Source organism: Hevea brasiliensis, chromosome 1 (genome assembly GCF_030052815.1).
Source record: "Hevea brasiliensis isolate MT/VB/25A 57/8 chromosome 1, ASM3005281v1, whole genome shotgun sequence".
Lineage (NCBI taxonomy): Eukaryota > Viridiplantae > Streptophyta > Magnoliopsida > Malpighiales > Euphorbiaceae > Hevea > Hevea brasiliensis.
This window is the reverse complement of record NC_079493.1, coordinates 110,252,732-110,278,325: the sequence shown is the minus strand read 5'-3', so window position 1 is coordinate 110,278,325 and position 25,594 is coordinate 110,252,732. Positions and strand designations below refer to the sequence as shown.

The 25,594-nt window shown below is 29.9% G+C and overlaps 2 protein-coding genes and 1 long non-coding RNA gene across 4 annotated transcripts; 1 reads left to right on the top strand and 2 right to left on the bottom strand.

Annotated features, from left to right (window-relative positions):
• The first annotated feature begins 1,772 nt into the window (after nucleotides 1-1,772).
• LOC110647780 (chromatin remodeling protein SHL) lies at nucleotides 1,773-6,857 on the top strand. 2 transcript variants are annotated; one of them, XM_058147094.1, is made up of 6 exons: nucleotides 1,773-1,982; nucleotides 2,071-2,416; nucleotides 2,834-2,902; nucleotides 3,509-3,574; nucleotides 5,195-5,330; nucleotides 6,548-6,857. In XM_058147094.1, the coding sequence occupies exons 1-6, from the start codon at nucleotides 1,910-1,912 to the stop codon at nucleotides 6,572-6,574; spliced, it is 717 nt and encodes a 238-aa protein (XP_058003077.1). In that variant the 5' UTR covers nucleotides 1,773-1,909; the 3' UTR covers nucleotides 6,575-6,857. The 2 variants fall into 2 exon arrangements, with proteins under 2 accessions (XP_058003077.1, XP_021657447.1); XM_021801755.2 differs by lacking the exon at nucleotides 3,509-3,574 and having other exon boundaries at nucleotides 1,776-1,982.
• A 352-nt stretch (nucleotides 6,858-7,209) lies between these two features.
• LOC110647779 (purple acid phosphatase 2) lies at nucleotides 7,210-10,888 on the bottom strand. Its single transcript, XM_021801754.2, has 8 exons — nucleotides 10,497-10,888; nucleotides 10,097-10,297; nucleotides 9,824-9,935; nucleotides 9,237-9,466; nucleotides 8,427-8,565; nucleotides 7,981-8,201; nucleotides 7,741-7,862; nucleotides 7,210-7,652 (listed from the first exon to the last, which is right to left on the bottom strand). The coding sequence occupies exons 1-8, from the start codon at nucleotides 10,680-10,682 to the stop codon at nucleotides 7,454-7,456; spliced, it is 1,410 nt and encodes a 469-aa protein (XP_021657446.2). The 5' UTR covers nucleotides 10,683-10,888; the 3' UTR covers nucleotides 7,210-7,453.
• A 3,076-nt stretch (nucleotides 10,889-13,964) lies between these two features.
• On the bottom strand, nucleotides 13,965-14,827 carry LOC131179836 (uncharacterized). The gene is made up of 2 exons (XR_009148731.1): nucleotides 14,657-14,827; nucleotides 13,965-14,557 (listed from the first exon to the last, which is right to left on the bottom strand). It is a non-coding gene; the product is annotated as an uncharacterized LOC131179836 (long non-coding RNA).
• Between the last annotated feature and the right edge of the window lie 10,767 nt (nucleotides 14,828-25,594).

Below are 25,594 nucleotides of genomic sequence, written 5' to 3'. Positions count from 1 at the left end.
AATGGTCTGCAATGACGGATTTAGCAGGAGCGACAGAATCTGAATATGACGTGGCAGATTCTGGTGAAACGTCACATGGAAAATTGACGTGGCATTATGAGAGAGAAACTCCAGATTTGTTTTACCTAAGATAAGATTGGTCTCTGCAACACACAATCACAACTCTCTTCCAAAGCAAACTTCCATTTCCTTCCTTGAATAACCCGAACACAACCGCAACACCCAGTTCACAAAGACTTACCAAATCCTTACAATGCTGATGTGGATCCCTTGTTTCACACTCCCCAAAACGCCCCTTGCTCCTTTCCTTATTTACCACATTACCCTTAACAACAAGTTGATTAAACCCGAGTGATTAGCATTTAATTATGTTAGAAAATTAATGCCATGACTGTCAACCATTTCAAGTTGCCTTAATTTTTTTTTCTTTTACAGAAATTAAAATATTTTACATTTCATGCTCTTAACTACTTTGATTATGTTTTTTTAGAATGTTGTACTCAAAATATGTAGATAAAATTTTATTTTAAACAAAATGATTTTATAAGATCCAAATTTTCCTTCAACATTGAAAGTTGTTTCTGTAGAAATAAAAAAAAATTTAATAAAATTTTTAAATTTAAATAATACAAGAAAAAAAAATCTTATATATTTTTTTAAAATTTGTTGATGGAAAACATAGAGCTCTAAAAAATAGAAAAATTTTTAAACTAAATAATATTTTATTTATTAATTGAGCGTTTGAGTCAAACTCAAAATTTAACTCGTGAGTCGAAAGTCCCATTTAAACAATATGAGATTAACCTAGTTTGTGAGTTAGAAGTCTTTAAAGATATATAAATTTAATATGTGTTAGATATTCAAGTGATATGAGATTTAGTTTGTTCGTGAGTTGAAAGTTCTTAAATGGTATATAATTTTAGTGGGCGTTAGATATTAAGCGATATAGGATTTCTTCACTCTCCCTCTAAATCAAGATTTTGATACTATATTGAGCCTTTGTGTTTAACCCAAAAGTTAGCTTATAAGTTAAAAGATATATAAATCTGATGAGTTTCAGATATTTAAGTTATGTAGAATTTCATTCTACATGCTCTTATGATGAGATTATATTCATAATATCTTAAAAATCATACATTAATGGTTTTATTTATTATTTTTTTCACGTTATGAATTCTTTGTGAATGGAAAAAAAAAATTAAAAGACCTATAATTTAATTTTATTAATTTTTTAACTATATATAATTAAATATTACAATTAATTTTAAGTATATTTAATATAAACTTAATCTCGTATAGAAAGTAATTTTATAATTATTAAATTAAATATTATATTTAAATTCATATATAATTAATTAAGTGTATTAAATTTGTGAATTTATATTTAAATATTTAATTTAATAATTATTAAATTCATTCTTATATAAGGTACCACACCTATATTTCAAGGTCTTATTTAGCCTTTAAAAAAATAATTTGATTTAATCATAATGGAATTAACATTAAAGCTTTAATTAAAAAATTTTAATTTTCGATAATAATTAATTGTATAATTTTATTGATATTCTATTATTTATTCAACTATATTATATTGTATAAAATATTTTTATTTTAAAAAAATAAATATATTTTTTTATTTTATTTAATTAAAAATTATTATAATAATATGGTATTACATATGAAAATTTAGTTCGCTCTTAATTTATTTTCCTTGAAGTAAGTTAATAATAAAATACAAAAAAGGATTATATTTTTTTTTTTTATTAATAATAATAAGATTGAATTTTGGTGTTTCTCTTCTCTCTCCCTCTCTCCACAATCTCTCTCTTGTCTTCGTGCGAGTTGTATTTGTAATCCTGGACAGACAACAAACATACACCACTTCCACTTCCACTTCCACTTTCATTCCATGGCCAAGCCAAAGGCACCCAGACGCACTCTAGACTCCTACACACTCAAGCACATCAACAAAACCATTAAAGGTAACCTTTTTTTTCTTTTCCCTTTCATTTCTCTTATTTTCTCGTGAAACAAACACTCCTTAACTCGCCTTCTTTCTCTCTTTCTCAGCTGGTGACTGTGTCTTTATGCGACCTTCCGATCCATCCAAGCCTTCCTACGTCGCCAGGATCGAGCGGATCGAATCCGACAGCCGTGGTGCCAACGTCAGGGTCTACATACGATGGTATTACCGCCCGGAGGAGTCGATCGGCGGCCGCCGGCAGTTTCATGGCTCTAAAGAGGTCTTCCTTTCTGATCATTATGATATACAGAGCGCTGATACCATCGAAGCCAAGTGTGTGGTTCACAGTTTCAAGAGTTACACGAAGCTTGACGCTGTTGGAAACGAGGATTTCTTTTGTCGTTTTGAGTACAATTCTTCTACTGGTGCTTTCAATCCCGATAGAGTCGCCGTGTATGTCGCGAATTTTTGTTTGTTCATTTTTATTTCTGTGTTTGTTGCCGGCCTTGGTTGTTTGGGATCATTTCATTTCCTAACTATATTTTTTATTAATTATCAGGTCGATTTATTGTGGTTTTGGTAATTTAGCCATTTAAATATTGATTAATTCAAGATTTCGTTTCGTGTTGCTGGCTCTGGTTATTAGTACTCTCATACACTCCAATATAAGTTTTATGGATATGACCTTAATTTAGTGACGTTTGATCAACTGATTCATTGAATTGACAAATTTATTTCAGGGGGGTAATGGGAACTTATTGGTTTCATTTAGGATGAAATATTGAAGTTTTTTCAGCTTGGTGTTCTTTGATTATTTCTTCTGCAACTGGGGTTTATTTTATTTTAATTTTTTTTTTCCCCTCCTTGCAGGTATTGCAAATGCGAGATGCCTTACAACCCTGATGACTTGATGGTTCAATGTGAAGGCTGCAGTGACTGGTAAGTTGCATGCTGTTGAAATTATTGTATAGTTCAATTTGAAACCCTTTTGGATGTTGACTCATGAATGGTTTTATTGCTTGAAATTGTTGGACATTTCCATGGTGTTACTAGTTATTGATGTTAATCATACCTCATGTTCTCCTTATTGGATATTCATAATACATAGAACGGTGAATAGTGACTCATCTAAGCCAGATATGCCTAGGCTGGTATTGCCCCTTATTAATTGTTTCATAATATTCCATTAAAAGAGGTGGTAGGGGGGCCCGGCCTTCTGTGGGTCAGAGGGCTGACATGATGGGGCCATTTACAAGTTAGATAGGCTAAATTGGCACCAAGTTTTGAACAATGTCCATTAGGTTCTAACATGATGGCCATTGCAATGGAGAGCCATTAAAAAGATTTGGGGAACTTGGTATTTGATGTGTGATATTTTTCAGGAACCAGCCTTACTCAAGGTTTATTGTCATTCCATTCATTTAATAATTTTCATAGTACTATCATATGGCAGAGTTTTAGATGTGCATACCTAGTTAATTAGTCCCTAAAAAATAAAATTTGCAAACATGTTATACTAAGATCTTATTTATATCAATTTGGCAGGTCACATGTGGAATGCACCTTGGAGATTAATATAGTGTTTGGAAAATGGAGAAGCTCATGGTTTAGGTTTCATAAGTGTCCTGTTAAACAAGAAATGGTTTTTTTTTAATTTTGGGAAAACTAATATAATATGGTATAAAAGCATTCATGCAGAAAGTCAACAAGGGAGAAAATTTAGAGGCAAGAATTTAAAAATATGCACACCAACCCCCACCACCCCAACCCCGGCCCCCCACCCCTGCCGCGCCCACCCCGCCCCCCCGCCCCCCCCCCCCTACTGAGTGCATGATGGAATTGATTCAATTTAGGTCTCTGTTGTTCTTGGCCCCCTTGGAATCTAGGGTAATGCTTTGCTTAGATATTTTAGTTTTCTCTTCTAAATTCATATTTGTATATGTTATAGATAAATTTAAGTTGTGTGCTTGTGTTTTGAATGAGTTTAATGGATGCTTATTGTTAGTGGAGTAACATTTTACTAATCTTTTACTATATTTGGTTGGAAAGGGAAAAATTTTAGGGAGGTTAACATTTCATCCCAGATGGACTGGGTTAATTGGGATGAAAGGAAAAAGAAGCAGTTTCATGAAGGAAAAAGAAGCAGTTTCATGCCATTGTCACCTTCTACCACCACCACTTTTACTGCCGTTACAATGCCATTAATGAGTTAACACCATCACTATTATGATGTGTTATGTTGGTTTTAACATTGTGCACAAATATAGAAATTGTATTTATCATCCTCTTAACCATTTACCGAACAAAATCTTGTGGTAATCTTATGGCCTAAACAATTGTGAAAGTCCGAGAATTCACCTCATTAGTGTCCCCATTAGGTGGTAATGCAACCTCTTATCTGACACTTTATGTTTCCATGTGATAACTTTAGCGTGAAAAACCTTAAGGATGTGACGGATCATATATTGCTAGAATATCTCTAACCTGGTGGTGGAGCACTAGCTCAACATCAAATTTGTAATAGATAGATCCCTGGTAAAAGTAACAGAGGTTTATATTTGTTAAAACTAGTGGCTTGGTGATAAATGGACTGATTAAACTACTTTTTGTTTACAACAACACAGTAAGAATGAACCCTTTTCATTTTTCGAAAAGCTTTGTGTCATTGTCATTTTCTCTGTGTTGAATTACTTACTGCATATCTTTAAGTACCATAATCTCTTGAAGCCTATCAAAGCTTGGGTTATATTATTTTTTTTTTTCGCTGTCAGTATTAAATTGTTTCACTTATAAGTAAATAAAGTCATTTCGAGAGCTGAATATTATGGGAAAATTTGTTGTATTAAGTAATGATAACCATTGTCATAATGTTAAAAAGTAAAGAAGCATGAGGACTTGTCATCTGGTCAATGTTTTGAAGTATTTGCTGAGAAGGACAGATAAATTGTTCTTGTGGCTTATAAATGGGACAGATGCTGTACCCTTGAGAAATATCTAGGTCTTCACTTCAAGGAACTTGTTAGATTGAGGTCTGATGCTATCTACCAGACCCTGTTATAAAATAGTTAACAACAGTGTTTGTAAAAGGCTTAATGCCTACGTGCCATTTCTTGAAGTTGTGGTTTTTTTGTCTTCACATTATTACTTTTGTTATAGAACTGATTTCATGCTGCAAACATTTCCAATTTATGCAAATCCGATGCATCATTCAAAATACTACTTTTGCTTCAGGTTTCATCCTGCTTGTATAGAAATGACTGCAGAGGAAGCTAAAAGACTTGATCACTTCTTTTGTGAGAATTGTTCCTCTGAAGGTCAAAAGAAACTGCAAAATTCCCATGCTACTTCCAGACAATCAGATACAAAGGTATCCTACTTTCTGAAAGTGTCATTTAAATCTTGCAGCTTTAATTTCTTACCTAAGAACATTTTTTAATTTGTACTCAAGTTGAATGAAATATCTTAATTATTTTTTCACTGTCTAGAATGATTTAATGTGTCACCTCAATGTATTTCATTTGCTTGAGCTTATGATAAATCAGCTTCTCCCACACACTTACACATGCTTTAAAATTTATTTATGATTTTACTGGATAAGAAATATGATATTGGAATAGAAATTCAAGTAATGAGTTAGATATAGGCATATGCTGTGGATGCAAAATGTGGAGTGCATGTGGTTTCTATTGGCTAGATGATGCATCTGATAGAGTTTGCTGAAAGTTTATGCAAAAGATCTGAATGGCAACAGTGAAGATATGTGATGCTAAGGAAAACAAATCAATAGTATTAAGTGCTCTTTGTTTTTTTGTTTCCCATGATGCTTGGACATAGACATGTTAACTTGGACACAGAAACAGGACAAGGCAAACAAATCAGGACTGCGTATTGGGGACAATGGACACGTTACTTAAGAAAATATATGTTAATTAGCTTTATATTTATTGTGAAAAATATCTAATGCATTGATAATTTAAAATCATATTTTATCAAGAATACTATAATTCATAGTAATATAAAAGATAAGTAGAAGTGTATATATAAAAGGTCTATCATCCTATTGGGAAAAAAAAAAGTTAGTCCATAGTATATAATGAAAAGTTTAACATCGATGTCAAAATTACAATTGCACATCCAAAGCATCTTAATAGATAATTCACTATACAATGTTTAACCTTTTCTTAAAAAATATTTAAATGATCATTTTCTTCATTTTGCTGATGCAAAGTAAATAAATAAAATCCATTGAAATGTCTAATTTGTGTTTTGACACTTGTAAGAGGTGTGCCAAATGCCAGCCATGTGTCCTACTTTTCATACCCCTCCTAAGGGTGTGCTACTGGTTCATTACCTATTTCTACTCACCTTGCTTATATTTAAAGCTGTTTTCAAGAGGATCTTGGTTAATTTCTAGTAGCATGCTGTTGTCTTGTGAAAATAGAACTTTCTAATACTGTCGAATATGGTGCTTCTGTGGTTGTGTTCACCACATGAAACACTGTTGAATCTGAGTGGAAACAGTATAGGAATGGCCACTAGCACAGGAAGTATGATCGTAACTTATGGGTTGTGTTGTTCTTTCAGGTGGAAACAAAGAGGCGTCGGAGGTGATAAAGTAAATAATGTTGATATAGAGTGGAGAATATGTTGATATAGAGTGGGCAAAGGAGGAACTGGAGTACGATCTTTTTAACTTGGGTAGGCTTCAAGCAAACACCGAGGCAAAGATATTTGCATAACAAGCTGTACCATATTCTGGTTGTGTTTGGTTTTTATAGTTGTGTTATGTAGATCTCTAATATTCTGGTTTCTTGTTTATAATTTAGGTTTGTGTATAACCAAAACTACTTTAACTTCATTGAAAAGCAAATAGATACAAGGATCTTTTTATGCCTGTTCTTGTTGCAATATTGTTCTGGCTTCTACAAGTTGAGACAAACAGGCACACAAGCACCATCATTGTTAGCAATGTTACTGTAAAATGTTTCTTCCTAGCTGGGTGAGACTGATAACAATTTCTTTTATTTTCAAAGTAAATGTCACTCATTTTAGTATACAAATTACTATCAGTTTGGTGGACCCTGGAAAAAAAAAATTGCATTTGCAGAGGTTTTAAATCTGTATTTTTTAGGCCTGCTCACTTTGTTCATTTCTATTCTGTTTTGACCTGACCAATGGGAGCTGCTTCTGCCAATATATATGGTGGAGGAAATCTTTCCTATGGTAATGCTAACATTCAAATCACCTACATCAAAATATTTTATTGCATAATGCTTATTTTCTGTTGAGGCAGAGTAAAATACATGCTATTTTATTGTTGTTGAACTTGAAAATAATATATGTATTTCAGAATGTAGGAAACTGACCAAACAAATTGAGAAGGGGCAATGAGGCTAAAAAACGAAGGCTGAAGATGAAGATTTTGTATTATGGCTAGCTTTGACATGGCTATTTTATTCCATAAAGTTAACAGAAGAAATCATGTTTTCACTATGATTGGGAACTTGTAGAATCATCTACTGGGTGCCAGTATCTGTTGTTGAACCACATAGAATCAGCTTCTACAGCATATCCATCCTGATTTCGGTGCCAATTGTAGTAAGCATGGGTTCTGTTTTTAATATCAAAAATGGCGTGACCGAAACTTGCCTCCCGATATGCAGAGTATGCAGGCTGTGGCTCTGTCATGCTGCATTACATAAGAAGACATTATATTCAACTATGCTGATACACAGGAAGACCTGTTAAGAAAATTGGGTAGTATCTGATGATCTTACTTAGTTGCCAAGCCTTCAAGATTTCCTCCATCGCCGATGGTAATATATACCGGGGCGGTTTGATCTGCTACTGGAGTGCACTTTCCATTTACGATATTGTAGGCGACATTAGATATGCGTTCCTAAGAAGGAATGAAATGTAAACGTTGATCATACACAGATGTCAGGATGATTACTTTGGTAGTCCTTAAACTCTTTAAGTTATAAACATGATCACACAAGGGATCAAGGTACACTTACAGATCGTTCATAGGCATGAACATGGCCAGCAAATACGACATCAACTTTGTACTCAACGAACCATGGCTCATACATTACTCTCATGGTCTCTCCTTCCATGTAATGATAGTTGTAGCTATTATACCATGGTGCATGCATAAGAACAATCAACCATGGTGTCTCAGTCCTGTTAACCTTTGGCAGCTCCGCTTCAAGCCATTTATACTGAGGAGTGTATTTACCTAAAACATGACAGATAAGCAGAAGTGAAATCTGTGAATACTTAGAATGTAGCATTATATATTAGTCCATTAATCTGAAAACAAAATCATCTAAACATTTCACAGAGTGGCGAGTTATATTCAGTTTTCCAAACCTAGAAATCTCTCGTTTGGATTCGACCACATACGTGGGTGCTCTCACTTGAGCTTTAAGAATTACCAAAAAATTCAAGTACATATTCTTACCATATGCTGAATAGGAAGACAAGACAATAATATATGCTGAAGCTCTCTTGATTGAGTACCAAAATGGAGCAGTACTCCCTGATGCTTTATATGGGACATGATAGCGGTGAGTGTAAGGCTTAAAAGGTTTAGTTTCACCCTGCAACAATAGTACATTTTCTTATTAAGAATCAATTCTTCTTGTAACTTGTACCCATTTGGCAAATATACATATTAACATATAATCTGGACTACAATCAAACAAGAGCAAGCATCAACTTTTGAAAGTAACAGTGCCATGTGCAATTATCACACTAAAATTGGAGTTGTCCACGCAGCTGATAATGGAGGTAATCCTCACAAGTTCCAAAGGTAGAAGAAGCCACATTAGCAAAGTTAAAAACAATATTTCACTAAGGGTGAAAAACCGAACTGAACCAATCTTAATTCGGTTTTTCAGTTGTTTGGTTCGGTTCCTTTATCCCTTTGGTTCGGTTCGGTTCGGTTTTCATTATATATGATTTTGGTTCTTCTGTTTTTACAGTTTAGTTCAGAACCAAACCAACAGATTGCATACGAAATTTAATGTAGCTGCAATATATCTACTAGCTAAAGAAGATGAAATGGCATCAGGCCTATGAAGGCACTGAGCTGCAGCCCTGAGACTGCATAAACTAACAATTTCTCAGATCTCAAAAATTCATCAAATTAAAGAAGCTGTGATAGAATGAAGCATTTCTATTTACTATCTCATTTTAGACTTCAGATATTTCAGAAATGTTAAAGATGTTGATCTTGATTAGACAATAAATTAAGTAAATATATGCTTACGATCTCAGGGGCAAAATCAATCTCGTGATTTCCTGCAGTCCATATCCAAGGTTGGTAAGCAGCACTTCTCTCTGTAAACCTTCCCCATGTATCCCATCTCACATTGTCATGATTTGGGTAGTTATCTGCATAAGAGACGTCTCCAACAAGCAAAACGGTCTTTCCTTTTTGTGGGTTCATTTCATAGTGAGTAAGTGTTCTGTTTGAATCAAAACTCTGACCAAGATCCCCTGCAAACAATACCCAATTGTGAGTATGTAGATCATGTAAATATACTGAACCCTCTTCTTAAACCATATATTCATAAACTAATATATAAGTTCATGATTTCTTGAAAACACAGAACAGAAAATCATCCTTCCTAAGTGACAAACCTCAATAAAAGAACTTGACTGTCATACCCAGCAGTTAATTCCTATTGAACTGTTATATCTTCTTGAACATTTCTATGCTAGGCCTACCTCATTGACTAGATTTTTATAGAAACCATAAAATTTCGCACCAGACACAAACTGCACATATGCCAGAACGATTATATCAGTAATTTGAGCAAATAAAATGAGGAGTTGCAGAAAGCTTATGCATACCTATGAGACCAAATGTATAGGGGGCATCAGGGCCAACTGCAGGAGGGGTTATAAACCAGAATTGCCTTGTTGTGTGACCAATCCCAACTACATAGTAATATTTTGTGTTGTACTGCCAAAAGAAATATTGGATATTATAAGCTCTAATCCAATACCACAAAGAAAATGATTTTATTCAACAATTCAAATTTCCAAGAAAAGAATAAGAGAAAATGAAAAATTTTGACATAAAACAAAGAAATTATTGATGTATATAAACATTCCAAGATTTACCTTCAAGTTTCTGATGGTGCAGTGATGAATGTAACCTGAGGTGTAATTGTAGAATTTATAGGTATAATGTTTGCCTTTAGCCTCTTTCTTATGTGTGCTATTTTCACTCCAGTAAAGCACTGAGTTTGAACCAGGTTCATCTTCTGTAACCCATGACACTATCACTGCCTTCCCATCATGATCTCCTTGTGTTATGTGAACCTAATCACCCACATACCAACAAATTAAAGAAACAAGTAAACATTTTTTTTTTCTAGCAAGAAGATCATTAAAATTCTAAAGCCAAACATCAATTTCTTTAAAAAGAAACCAAGAAATTATAAATTCTTCACCATCCCAAATCCCAACTGAAAAACCAAATAAAGAACCATTTCCTCCAACACTAAAAAGAACAAGAAACCTGTTGAGGAGCATTGTAGCCAGGAGGGACTCGGAAAACATCGCTATCAAGAGGCATATCAATAGTTTTCTCCACTGGCCTAACAAAATTGCTTGTTTTGCCTCCATTACACAACACTGCCACATTCAAAACCAAACCAAGAAGAACAAGAAACAAGAAAGAACAAGAAAAAGAAGAAGAGCCCATCGTGGACCACAGCTTAAGCTCTCCACAAGCTTCTATTCCCAAGTCTTACCCTATTATAGACATAAAAAAAAAATGATGGGTAGCTTAGAATACGGGGAATATTCAGGGAATTATAGAAAGTAGCCAAGGATATGAGTTAAAATGTCAAACAAAAAAAAAAATTATGGTTTCTCTTGTTTTCGTGGAAAACTAGCTGCAAGTGATACCACAATGTGAATATAATCATATGCTTATATGGTTGCTTGTGAAAGGAAAATTGTAGTTTTCTAGGAAAATAAAAAAGAAATATATGCAATAAGAAGATGTAGATGGCAACAAAGCCAGTTGACTTTTATCAGAAACACTCCCAACCCAAGATCTATGATTTTATTTTTTAACATTCCTGGAATTTAAAATATTTTTATTTAAAATTTGAATTTAACATAATTATATAGAGTTTATCAATTTCAATTTATTAATTTATTTTTCATTGTCAATATTCAAGAATTAATTTTTAAATATATAAACCAATTGTGCTTTAATTTTCTTTGAGTAATCACTTCCTAATCTAATTATTTTAGTGACCACCACTTTGAAGTTGATTTCTAAATGTGCTTTCATTGATTTGACTGTCTCTTTCCTTAATTTCTTTTATCATTTTAATAATTGACTATAAAATTGTAGTAAAAAGGTTATATTTTGAGAAACCTACTGGCCCATCTGTGAGTTGAAGAGGAAGAGAAAGAGAAGTTGATGGAGACAATGAATGAGATCATGGAAGAATTTATCAAAATATTTTCAGTATCAGGCCGCTTGGAAGTAACACTTGATGAGTTTAAATTATAGTTTCAAACCCATTCTCATGTGAAATTGAAATTATAATAATCGCATTCAAAAAATAATGCAAGTCAATGCAGAGAAAAGTCAAGATTCTATTGATGCAGAAATCAAGAAATGCCCACTTTGTATGGCTTTAGGCTATTAAGTCCTAAAAAGAAGCTCACTTTATATCCAAATCTTCCCACAGCCAATCTTTCGCATGTGTGAGGATTCCCATCACTATTTTCATATCATGATTATATATATATATATATATATCTTAAGATGAGAATAATGGAAATTCAACCTTAATTTTTTCAGGTGAATAATATGTTTCCGACAATTAGAAGAGCCATGCCAAATTATAGCTATTATTTTTTAGCTACATATAACTCAAAAGTTTATTTTGATTCATCACACATTTCATTTCTCTTCCTTTTTTCTTTCCCTTTCACATCTTTTTCTATGTTTCATTTGTTTATCTCCCTCTCTTAAATGTGATTTCAATATGTCAATCTCATACATTCTTTAAAAGCAATAACATGTCATCAACATATAGTAACAAATATATGTAGTAATCATCAATTTTTCTAAAAGAAATACGATAATCATACTTACTTGTGAAGTATCTTTTAAAGATTATGAAGGAGTCAAATTTCTTATACCATTGACTGAGACTATTCAAAACATATAATGACTTCTTGAATAGGCATATATAGTCTTCTTTTTCTTCAACAACAAAGCCCTTTGATTGCAACTTGTAAATTTTCTCCTCCAATTTACTGTATAAAAATGCATTCTTAACAACAAATTGCACTATTTACATGCTATACAATCATGGCAACTCTAATTAATTTGTGTTTAACTATTAGAGAGAATACCTATCAATGCCTACAACATGATTGTAGCCTTGGTAATTAGACTAGCTTTTTTATCTTGTATAGGGATGGTAATGGGTGGGTATCCATGAAAATCACTTTACCTGAATATGAACTAATTAATATTACCAAATTCAAATTTGTCTTAAATTTAATTAAAATTTATTCTCAACTACCCGAACCCATTCCAAACCCGATTGTTATTACAAAAAAAAAAAAACCAAACCCGTTTAATTGTATATATTTTAATTAATATTTTGCATTAAAAATTTTTTTATTAATAATTTATATTTTAAAAATTTAATAATTTCATAAAATATTTAAATTTCATTTTATATAAAATAAAATATATAAAAGCTTATAAAATATTATTATAAAATATTATTATAAAAAATATATATTTTATATTTAATTAAGTATTTATAAACGGATTCGGCTAACGAATACCTAACATATAAAACTCGAACCTGATTCAAACTCGTTATGGGTATTATTTTTCAAACCCGAACCAGTTTCAAATTCGATTATATAATATCCAAACCCGTTCTATTAAAGTTCTGTCAGATCGAGTACTCGAAAAAATCTAACTCTTTGCAGTCCCTTTTCTTGTATCTTCTACTCTTAGAATGTCTTATTTCTTTTTGAAGACCCATTTATAGCCCACATACTTCTTTACTTTAGGAGGTTGCAACAACTCCCTCATCTATTTTTCTGCAAAGACTCAATTTCTTCGTAGATAGACGAAATCCATCTATTTGAATCATGATTAGAAATAGCTTGTATGGATAATTATCATCACAAGAATCATACACAACACAATAGACAAGGTATAAGCAACGAGATCAATATTACAAAGTTGTGCAATATTATTTTATATGACTTATTTCTTTATCTCCTGTTGGATTTGTTCTTGGCAATACTATAAAGCTCCCCCTTCGATGTCTTTGTGATCTCAGAAAAAATATGCACCTTTTCTGAATTATGTTAATCTGAAGTAGAGTCTTGTAGAGGACTTGAATCCACAGTTTCTTACTCCACTTACTTTATGCTACCCTCTTCTGAGTCACCATTTGCAATTACTAATTTTTCTTTTGGTAACATAATTGACTCATTAAAGGTAACATCTTGAGTGATTAAGATTTGTACATCAAAATTTATAGCCTCCAAGTTTTTTTTTTTTTTTTACCAACTTGTTGGTGAGTGACATTATCATATACAGGGATTCTAATTTTGACCATAAGTCCATTTTAGTTTTCTTTGCCAAATGTTCCCTTAGAACTCCATTAGAAAAACAAAGTTGTATCGCCATTAAATCCTTTTCATCAAACTTGTTGTGTCGCCATTAAATCCTTTTCATCAAACTTTTCTCATTCTCTATAGACATTGATTCTGGTTTCTATGCAATACGTAGTATTGCATTCTTCACGCACTTCTGGGTTAATACCATTTGCATCTTCACTTGCTACAAGTTGTAGTTGTTGGCTTTGTCAAACTTCTCAATCCTTACTTCTATGAGTCTATTACGGATTAGTAAGAAGACAAGAATGACTCTGATACTAATTTGCTAGGAATAAGATAAAAAAGAAGAAGGATAAAAACAAACACATGGACAATTCAAAATTTACGTGGTTTGATTTATTGCCTTCATCCATGAACAAATACAATATCAAAATAGAGTGTACAAGTTACAAAGTTGAGTGGAAACTCTCAAATCCAAAGACCCCTTTGACACCCAAATAACTCACACTTGCTCTCTCACAAATGGCTTTCACTTTTGGTCTCTCAATACCACACTTAATGGAGGCCTCTAATTCTCTCTCAAGGGACACTTCAGTACTCTAACCTTCACCTTGAGAGCGCGTCTAATTATAACCATCATATGCTTGATTTTGATCTCACATGATAACGAAGAATCCACCATACCTTGATCAACATCTAGACAAGCTTTGAGAAGATTTTTTTAACTTTTCATAGTCTGCACATGATAACATCTTCCTCCATTCTTATGACAAATTTATTCAAAGATTCATGAAAATTTGTCTAGAATGTTTATAACTTGCTTACTTGATGTCCCTTTGCATATCATTGGAGACTTGAGTTAAGCGCCTAAACCTGAAGATTGAAAAGGGAATTTCGTTGTTGAGATGGAATACGAGCTTTCCCCATTTTCATTAGCTCATCTCAATTGGTTGAAGTTACCTTCAAGGTAGGAATATACATGAAAAAATTCAAGGAACATGAATAGAATCAAAAGAGCTTTCGTCTCTAGTAAATGGAACCCTAGATTCCCTCTTTTACCTCTCTTGGCACTTGGACGTGGACCTTGTGATCCTAACCCCATATGGTTTTCTTCTTCCTAGCTCCTTGGATTGGGGTTCCAAACTGTCTCAAGGAACCTTGAGTGCATTTGGAGACAAATGGCTAGAGTTGCATTTGAAGCTGACATCTTCTCCACTTTTCACAAGAGCACTCTTCTTGGCATCAATCAAATGAGCTGTAATTGATAAAGTGGAGAAGATGCCAGCTTTTGTTTCAAGCAACTAGATTGATATTCATCAAATCATGCGTCACCTCTCTTGCCTTATACTATTTACCTTCATTCAAAATTCCAAGCATCCCATTTGAATAGATTAATTGGAGTTCACTCACAAAGCCAATGAGGTGTGCTTGGAATCTTGACATCAATCGGGCATTGTTTTTAAGTGGATTTTGAGGCTTCAAGAGAATAATTCATTACTATGGAGCTCTATTATCACCAATAATCTTATAGTAAATGATCATCTTTCTTCTTCCATAAGATCAAATATTGGATTTTGTGTGGGTAACAGAAGCTTTGCTGCTAGGAATTGCCCTTTAAAACTTTGTACCCATTACTGTTTGGAATATCTTTGCATAAAGTCTTAGTATATACTTCTATAATAGAAAAAAAAAATTATTTATTTCATTAATTATATTCCCTCCATTTAAATCTCATTTTTAATTTACTAAAATATCTTTTGTATTCATTTTACGGTCCACATATAACTAATTTCATTTAATATATATATATATTCTCAATTTCTACTCATATCATCGATCGGAAATCAACTTTAGTTGTATTATCTCAGTCAAAATTCGGCAATTTTCATTTTTTTTCATTAAAATAAAGAACAAAAACTAATTTCACTAATTGCCATAATACAATATGATTGCAAATGAGCAGAAATAAGCTTTACAAGTTCAGATTTGGCTTATTTAATATGTGAATTTTTTTTTATTTACGTATATATTGACTATTTTCTAGTTAAGTCAAGTCAAATTAAATATATAATAAATTTTTTATACATTACAAAGAAAAGTCAATTTTTAATAAAATTACATTTATAAAATTATTTAGAAATCTATTTAAAATTTTTAATGTACTTATAATATAATTCTTTTTAATAATTTATATGACAAATATACAAATTATGAAAAAATTTTTCTCATGAAATAAAATAAAAAGGGGAAAAGGAGAGAGGGGGGCCATTGTACATCTAAGAAAAGGCCTTTTCTAGGCCTAATTCTATTTCTTGGCCTTTTGATCTTCCATGAGTTCCTTAGGCTAGGGCCTATAAACATTTTTTAAGGTAAAATAGTCCAAATACTACGATGATTTCTTTATTAATTAGGAGTTTATATATATATATATATATATATATATATATATATATATATATATATATATATATATATATATATATATATAATATGTTAAATTAATTAGTATTTTATAATTATTATATATTAATACTTATTATAAATTATTTTGATATTTAGACTCTATTTATTTTGTAAGAAGTAATTTATATAAAAAATATTTTTAATTATTTGATTACAATGTTAAATTAATGATATTTGTTTATTCCTTATATGTATAAGCGTTTTCACATTTTAATAAGATTATCAAAATGTAGAAAGTAGAAAATAATTTTTCCTTTTTAAAATATAATATTATTTTTTAAAAAATAATTTAATTTTACTTTAATTAAGAAAATATTTTTTGATTACTCATTTTTTAAATGCCCTGAACGTTAAAAAAAATATAAAAAATATTTCTCAAAAAAATATTTTTCATAATAATATAAATGGAGCATTAGGTAAACCGATGTTTACATTCTAATGGTACTATAATTCTTTAAAGATAATAAGATACTTTTATGTTGTTTTATTTTATTTAATGTTAATGCTCTTATATTAATAATTTTTTATTTTAAAATATATTTATATTATTTATTAAGTTAAGGTAAAATTATATTAAAAAAAAGAGACGTCTTTAACTTTATAAAATATAATTAAATAATAACTATTTTTGTTTAAAAAAATAACTATTTTAATATTAAATAGAATTCTATTTAATTTATTCATGAGCTTCTTTTCCTCATGTTATATCTGAGAAATTCTAAAAGTAACGAAGTGTAAATTAAGCATTTAGGCATTATTTAGGCATTATTGCTATGATTTGCACTTACTACCAATAAATTTTCATATGTTATTGTTAATTTAATTTTCAATTAGATCAAAAAACTTTTAATAAAATTTTATTTTAGAATTTAAATTTAAATAAAAAATATTTTAATGGATCAAATTTCTATATTATTTTTTAGCTAATTAAAATAGAGATCAATTTGTCGTTACTTGTATTTAAATAAATTTATTTTTTTTATAAATTATAGATTTATTTTTTATGAACTATTTAAATAGTTATACACATATAAGTTCTTTAAAATTATAAAAAAATTAATTAAACAATAATTTAAAAGACAAAAGCTATTTATATATAATAAATAAATTTAAACCATAATATATTATAAAAATGAAAATATCATTATTATATATATATATATATATATATATATATATATATATATATATATATATATATATATATATATATATATATATATATATGACTTTAAAAATGATTTTACAAAAACCACCTAATTTGGCATAACCTCTTTTTAATCTTTATTTTTGTCATATGAAAAGGTATATATCTTTAAAATCAATTGGTTTTTAATTAAATTTTCTTTAAGATCAGAAAAATGATGAATTACTATGAGATCTCTAGATTTTGCCATTATTTATAATAACTTAAATATATTTTTATTTTTTAAAAATATATAAATAATTATTTACTAAAAAGTTATTTATGGGATTTAAACATTTATATTAAAAAACAATCCTTATACTCTAACAATAATATTTTAAAATTTGTCATGTACTTATCTTTTTATTGGTCTTAGTTTTTCTACAACGAGCATCGTATGTTATTGTATTCGTTATATAAATTTATGATTTAATTTTCTGTTAATTTTTATATATAGCATAATATTATTATAGTATTATAAAATTATATTTAATTATTTAATTTGAAATATTAATTTTAATGTTATTTTAATTAAGTACATAAATAAAATATTTATTAATTTATGAATTATTATATTTTTATTGGATCATATTGTTATGAATGTTATGTGTTATTTTATTAACATATAATATTAACTTAATTATAAATTTCAATGTAATATAATAAAAAAATGATAATAATAAGTTTTAAAAATATAAATGGATGAAAATGTTTAAAAATTAAAATAAATTGATAATAAATGCAATTTAGCTAATTGAATTAAATGCACTGAAATTTTTTAAAAAAATAAATAAATTTGATTTGTCCATATTTTGTTTTTTTATAATTTAAAATAATGTTAAATTGGATGATGAGATTATATAGTTGGATTAATGTGAAAGAAAATTATTTATAAAATTTTTAAAAAGATGATAATTTTAAAATGTATTTTGCAATTTAGTGCATTATCATTATAAAATTTTTATTTTCATAAAATTAGTATCTTGAAATTTTATATTGCTATATTATTTAATACAAATAATTTGAAAACTTATTTAATAAATTATTTAATATATTTGATAAGTTTTTTTTTTAAATTATAGTATAATATATATGTTATAAATACATAATAGATTAAAATATAAATATAAACTCAATCATGTATTTTTAATTATTTCACAATAATTATATAACTAAAACTCTCAAGTGGTAAAATTGTTTTTTTTTTCTTCTTTTCCTTTTTGTATATTTTTCTTGTTTTTATTATAATAAATATTTTAAATATAATTTAAATGTAATATTGAAAGGAGTATAATTTTTCCGCATAAATATATGTAAAAATATAATTAGATTTTCTTATAATATTATAACAAAAATCAACAACCTTGTTATGACTACTAATAAATTAAAAAAATTAAAAAAATATATTAATGCACATATTAGCGAATTATAATTAATCTACATTTAAACTAAGTAGGCCAAAAAAAAAATTAAAATCTCACACTATTATATGCAAAATGCACTTTTTATATAAAAATAATATTAATTATCCCAAATATCATTGAATGCATCAATATTAAATATAAAAGAAATAAGAAAATCAATTTATCATAGCCTATATAAATATTATTGAAGTTGAATGGACATGTAGGAAGTGATAGACAAGGTTATGAGAATGGTCATGGAGGTTTTGGTGTTGGCAGTCGAAATGAGGAGGGAAAAAGCATCCTGGATTTTTCTATGGCATACGACCTAATACTAGCAAATACCTACTTTATAAAAAGAGAGTCACATTTAGTGACTTTCAAAAGTGGGCAACATAAAAGCCAAATCGACTTCCTCTTAACCAGGAAGATAAATAGAGCTCTATGCAAGGATTGCAAGGTCATTCCAGGAGAGACTTTAACAAGTCAACATCGGTTGGTGGTCTTGGATGTCAAGTTTATGAATAATTCAAATAAGTCAGAAGAAATAGTGTAGCTCGATCAAAGTGATGGGTGTTCAAAGGAGTAAGGCAAGTGAAGTTCAAAAATAAGCTTCTCGAGTCCAAAGTATAGAAGCTGGGTATGGAGGCCAATGATATGTGGATACAGATGGCATTAAAGATTAGAGAAGTAGCTAGAAAAGTACTTGGAGAGTCTAAAAAACATGGACCACCCTCAAAAGAGAGATGGTGGTGGAATGAGGAAGTACAAAAGGCAGTGAGGAGAAAAAAGAAATGGTATAAGAAATTACCTAAATGTGATAATAATGAGGCATATGAACAGTACAAGATAGCAAAGAAAGAGGCAAAAAAGGCAGTTAGTCAAGCAAGAGCACAGGCCTTTGAAAAGTTATATGAGAAACTTGGAACTAAAAAAGGGGAGAAAGATGTTTATAGATTAGCAAGGAGGAGAGAAAGGAAATGTCCAGATCTTAATCAAGTTAGGTGCATTAAGGATAAAGAAGGAAAAGTGTTGGTGAAAGATGAGGACATTAAAGAAAGATGGAGAAATTATTTTAATGATCTCTTTAATAATAGTCAAAATGGTAATAGCGTGAATATAGACTATAGAACAATAGAAAAGAATGTGAATTATACTAGAAGGATTAGATCTTTAGAAGTAAAGGAAGCACTTAAGAGAATGAAAGTGAGTAAAGCCTGTGGACTCGATGAAATACCAATTGAAGTGTAGAAGTGTTTGGGAGATATGAGAGTGGCATGGTTAACTAAATTATTTAATAAGATTCTAAACTCAAAGAAAATGCCTGATAAATGGAGGAGGAGTATTTTAGTACCTATTTTTAAAAATAAGGGAGACATACAGAGTTGCTTAAACTATAGAAAAATTAAACTCATGAGTCATACTGTGAAGTTGTGGGAGAGAGTTGTGGAGCATTGACTATGTCATGATACTTCTATCTCTCTCAATCAATTTGGTTTCATGCCCAGTCGTTCAACTATGGAAGCGATCTTTCTCATTAGAAGCTTGATAGAGAAATATAGAGATGTGAAGAAAGATCTACACATGGTTTTTATTGATTTGGAGAAGGCTTATGATAGTGTTCCAAGAGATGTCTTATGAAATGTGTTAGAACAAAAGAGGATATCTATTAGGTATATACAAGTGTTAAAAGATATGTATGACGGAGCAACCACTATTGTGCGTACAGTGGGAGAGGACACAAAAGATTTTTTGATCTCAATTGGATTACACCAAGGATCAGCCATAAGCCCTTACCTTTTTACATTAGTTTTAGATGAATTGATGAAACATATACAAGAGAGTATTCCTTGATATCTGATGTTTGCGGATGATATTATTCTGATAAATGAGACACGAGAAGGAGTCAATAGAAAGCTAGAGCTTTGGAGAAGTACTCTAGAGTCAAAGGGTTTTAAGTTAAGTAGAACGAAGACAGAATACATATATTGCAAGTTCAGTGAAGGCCAAACGGATGATAGGGAAGGAGTTAGTTTGAATGGAGTTATACTATCCCAAAGTATTCACTTTAAATATCTAGGCTCAGTCCTTCAAGTGGATGGGGGATGTGAGGAGGATGTTAGTCATAGGATTAAAGCCGGATAGTTGAAGTGGAGACGTGCCACGGGAGTTTTATGTGATCTTAAGATTCCCAATAAGTTAAAAGGAAAATTTTACCGTACAGCCATACGACCGGCTATGTTATATGGTAGTGAGTGTTGGGCACTGAAAGAGTCGTATGCGTCTAAGATAAGAGTTGCAGAGATGAGAATGTTAAGGTGGATGAGTAACCATACTAGACTAGATAAAGTCCGTAATGAGAGTATTAGAGAAAATGTAGGAGTGGTGCCAATTGAAGATAAGGTGAGAGAAGGAAGATTGAGGTGATTTGGTCATGTGAAGCATAGACATACGGAGGCTCTAGTTAGACAAGTAGAGCACATTAGGTTAGAGGATAGAAAGAAAAAAATGGGTAGACCTAAATTGACTTGGAGGAGAGTAGTACAATATGACTTAGAAGCATTACATATTTCTGAGGATTTAACCCCAAATTGTTTAGAGATGAGAAATCGAATCCATATAGCCGACCCCAAATTTTTGGGATAAAGACTTAGTTGAGTTGTATCATTTGATGTTATCAATAATAACAAAATCCTATTGATCACATTCAAGTGTAACTACACTCATAAAAATGATACTTGTAATATAAAACAACTCAAAAAATTTAAAATCTTACAAATAGATTTTGTCCATTGGAGAAAAAAGGCACACAAAAATATAATGAAGAAAAAATTATATTATATGTCAAAGTTAATTAGGCTTAGATCCTATTGCACAAAAATAGAGTATTTAAATATAAAAGTTTATCGGCTACTAATATTTAAAAAATAGCTAAAAATTTATAGTCAATAAATAAATAAATAAATAAATATATATATATATAATTAAATAGTTAATTTTTAATTGTAATTTCATAATTCAATATTATATATTTATAAATATTTAGAATAATTAAAAAATAAATTAGTAAAAATGAGATTTAGTGTTTAAAGTTGTTTAGGAATTTGATTATTATAGACTAAATAATTTAAAAGAATTAATAATATTTATAAAATTAAGAATACATAATTATAATATAATTTTTAATATAAGTAGAATTACTATTAAAATAATTTTTAAAATTTTAAGTTATTTTAATTATAATAATATTAACAATTAAAATTATTTATAAATTTAATGATGGATAAGTTATTACTAAAAATTATTAGCGACCAATTTATATAAAATTATGGATGAAAATATTAGCAATAAATATTTTGTCATAAAAATTATTAACACGAATTTGTATATAACAATTTTTGTTACTAAAAGTATTAGAGATGAATATGTCATCACTAAAAATAATTACCCACAAATTAATATAAATTAATGACGGATTTTTTTATTGTTATTTATGTTATTAATGATAAGTAATATATCTATCGCTCTATATACTCTAATACCTCTAATTTTTAAATAATTATTTTATATGTAAATATTAATATTTTATTGTATTAAAATTATGAAAATTATTTGAAATTTTTTTGAATTTTAAAAATCGGGTTCAATTTTCTTACACTAATAAATTTCATTTATTTATAAAAGTTAATTTAAAGACTACATGGCAAACATAAAAATATATTTGGACTCCAAAATTTTTTTCGAGTTTTCTGAATTTTTTTCTAAATTTTTGGCTCTGGTTTTTTGTTCCAGGGCAAAGTAAAAATTCAATTTCTAGTATTCTGAATCAGACTGATTGAATTGAACTGGATCGAATTGGACTGATTCTCTTCTTTTTCTTCATCCCTCTTCTCTCTCCCGATACCCTCTCTTCTCCCCTTCAATTCTCTCCCCTCCCTCCTCGCCCAACTGACCAACCATCTCCCCTCGCTTCCCTAGTCGCCGGCGCACCACCCCCACACCATCCCCTTGCTAGATGCTGCCCCAGGATGCTGGAAAATGCGCCCAAACTTCTGCCTTCGCACAGTACATCTCTTCACCTTCCCGGCCAAAATCCGGTTGATCTGACCACTAATTCGACTGGGTCTTATCCTAAACCCCTTTTACTCCTCAAGAGTTTTTCATAGACACCAAGAACACCAATTTTCATTGAGCAGTTTGTCTAATTTTTGCCCGAAAAGTTTTAGCCTATTTCGACTTTTGAGCTAAATTTCTCCTAAACCGATAACCCCACTAGAATTCCGAGAATACCGCCGTGCTCTACATGACGAGAGCTTCGCGGCAATATACATTTTAAAATTTTCTGATACTAAAATTTCAATGGGTCCCACAAACTTCGCAATAATTTTTCGAGATTTAAATGAGCTTAAATAATTTTGTAAATATTTTATTCTAACCCCTGGTATTGTGGGCTTCGCATAAGTACTTTAGTTTCGTGGAAATTCGACCATCACCCGGATGCAATTTTAGGCCGGACAGACAAGTTGCTAGAACCGTTTCAGAACCGAATTGGAATTGCGGTCCTCCTCACCATTTGCAAACACCCTAGACGTGTTCCAAGTGTCATAATTAGCATAGGTAAACTCGAACTCCAACTTTCTTCAATTTCATAGTGCCGAGTTTAGAATAAAAATTTATAAAATATTCATGGGTAGTTAGAAAATTATAATTCCTTTTGTATTAGCTTTGTAATATTGCTAAAGACTGCGAGACAAAATTTTAGAAATTTTAGAGCTCGTTTGAATGATTTATAATAAAATGTTAGTTATAAAGACTAAAATATATTTTTTTCAAATTTGTGAGTATTGACTGTTTTGAAGGGCTCAGGAGGGGCCATATGATGTTGATGAGATGTGATTATGAGAATTTGATATTTAAAAGTGTTATTTGGATCATTTTGCAGGTTGGGTAAGTCCTAGGTATAGAGGAGACTCTGCCGGATTTTCAGCAAAACTTAGGATTTGTCCCTTAACTCTTTAAAGTTTTGTTTGAATAAATATTGATAAAATTTTTTATATAATGTTTAGGTGAGCCGGGCAAGATTTCCTCCCCCGCCCAACCGCCACAGTGATCAATAGTTAATTAATGAGTAGATATTGATTTTATTTACAATTTCAATATTATTATATATGCAAGGCATGCTCATGCATCACATTTAAATATATGTATGTAGCTAAATGCTAGACACATTTTATGTTGCATTTTCTTAATTGCAAAAATGGATGTGGATGTTACCTTAGGATAATTTGGAGCTGTGTGCATGTGGTGTGGTGTGATGGATATGGATATGACGGGAAAATCGGCTTGAACTTGTCTCGCTTGGAGCTCGGTCCTTTTTGAGGAATTCAGGGTGAGTACGGCTTTGAGTTAATCTCGCTGAACCCCACAATTAGACTTTCAAGCGAAAGTCCGGCTCGAGTTAATCTCGCTGATAGGTTTTAGACTAAGAGAGCTGTATAAGGGATCAACTCCCATATGTATTTTATTTGATATGGTATATGTGTGTGTGTGTGCTCCAAATTATTCTTTGTGCGAATATTGCTTAAATTTGATGAAATTACTGATTGGTGTTGCATTTCATCCTTAAGGATGCATTAGAATTATATAGTTATAGAAATTATTTTTAAAATCAATATCTTACTCTATGAATCGAACACTCACTCTTGTTCACCCCATTTTTCCAGGTTACAGGAGAGTTTTTCTTGTGATTGACCTGTCTCCTCCTTCGCAGGTCTATTGGTGCCTTGTTTATATTTATTGTTGTTGATTGAAATCTAAAACTCCGCATGTGCTAGTGACATTTTATTTAACTGGGTCTATAAAATATTAACTATTTAAAATTGTTAACTTATTGATTATGTTTATGTGGACTTATGGATTTATTTATTTATGTGGATGAGGGAGCTGGGCTCCCAATAATCACATTATGTTGATTGAGAATGTTGTGGGTGAGCTGAGCTCCCCAAATGGTTATATATTATGATTACAGATCCAGTGAGTTAAAAACTTCCCGTTGAATAGTCTAGATATGGCTAGACTCTATCCGATTATTTTCTTGATTTGGGTTTTAAAATTGAGCTTATAGTTTGGGCTTGAACAGTGAAGTTTGCTAAAAGCTTTGGGGGCCTTATACTGACCTAAGTTATAGTACCGGTCCAGCCCATAAATTGGATCGTGACATATATGTTATTATTGGTATTTTTATAAATAATATAAATCATAAAGGATATTTTGAGCAATGCCATGTCTCCTTTCTTTTCATACATTTATATATATTATAAATATATTAACTAATTTAAAAAGTAGAAAATAATATATTAATTAAATTTTGTTAAAATTTAAAAATTAAATGATATATTTTATTTAAAAAAAACTATGTTAGTTGTTATTAAAAAAATTATTTATTAACATTTAAAATAAAATTATAATTAAAGTATAATTTCAAAAATATAAATATAAAAAAATAAATATTAAATTATTTTAATAAAATAAAATAATAAATAATTACGCAATTAAAAAACAAAATGATTAACTATAATAACTAATTATTGTTATTAAATTAAACATACTCCTAATATTATAAAAATAATTCAATAATAAAATATTTATCATTAAATATGTATATCATAACACAAAATTAAAATTGAGATTGTAATTTTTTTTCTTTTTAAATACTTTTCTATTAAGTTCTAAGATTTTGATGGTTTAGAACCTATTTAGTATTATTGTTAAAATTATAATTAAAATTTTATTTTTTAAAATATATTAATTAAAAATTATTAAAAAAATAATTTAAAATTAAATTTAATAATTTTTAATTATAAAATAATAAAATAATTTTTTAATTTTTTAATTTTTTAATTTTTTAATAATATTTAAAATAATATTTTTATTTAAAAAAATAAA

What these genes read in the sequence shown, in the direction of transcription:
- LOC110647780 (XM_058147094.1), top strand. Translation starts at nt 1,910, where the DNA reads ATGGCCAAGCCAAAGGCACCCAGACGCACTCTAGACTCCTACACACTC. An exon ending in AATCCCGATAGAGTCGCCGT is followed by an intron (nt 2,417 to 2,833) that starts GTATGTCGCGAA and finishes CCCTCCTTGCAG; the next exon opens with GTATTGCAAATGCGAGATGC. An exon ending in TGGAGAAGCTCATGGTTTAG is followed by an intron (nt 3,575 to 5,194) that starts GTTTCATAAGTG and finishes CTTTTGCTTCAG; the next exon opens with GTTTCATCCTGCTTGTATAG.
- LOC110647779 (XM_021801754.2), bottom strand. Translation starts at nt 10,682, where the DNA reads ATGGGCTCTTCTTCTTTTTCTTGTTCTTTCTTGTTTCTTGTTCTTCTT. An exon ending in GCACCATCAGAAACTTGAAG is followed by an intron (nt 9,936 to 10,096) that starts GTAAATCTTGGA and finishes TTCTTTTGGCAG; the next exon opens with TACAACACAAAATATTACTA. An exon ending in CTTGAAGGCTTGGCAACTAA is followed by an intron (nt 7,653 to 7,740) that starts GTAAGATCATCA and finishes TATGTAATGCAG; the next exon opens with CATGACAGAGCCACAGCCTG.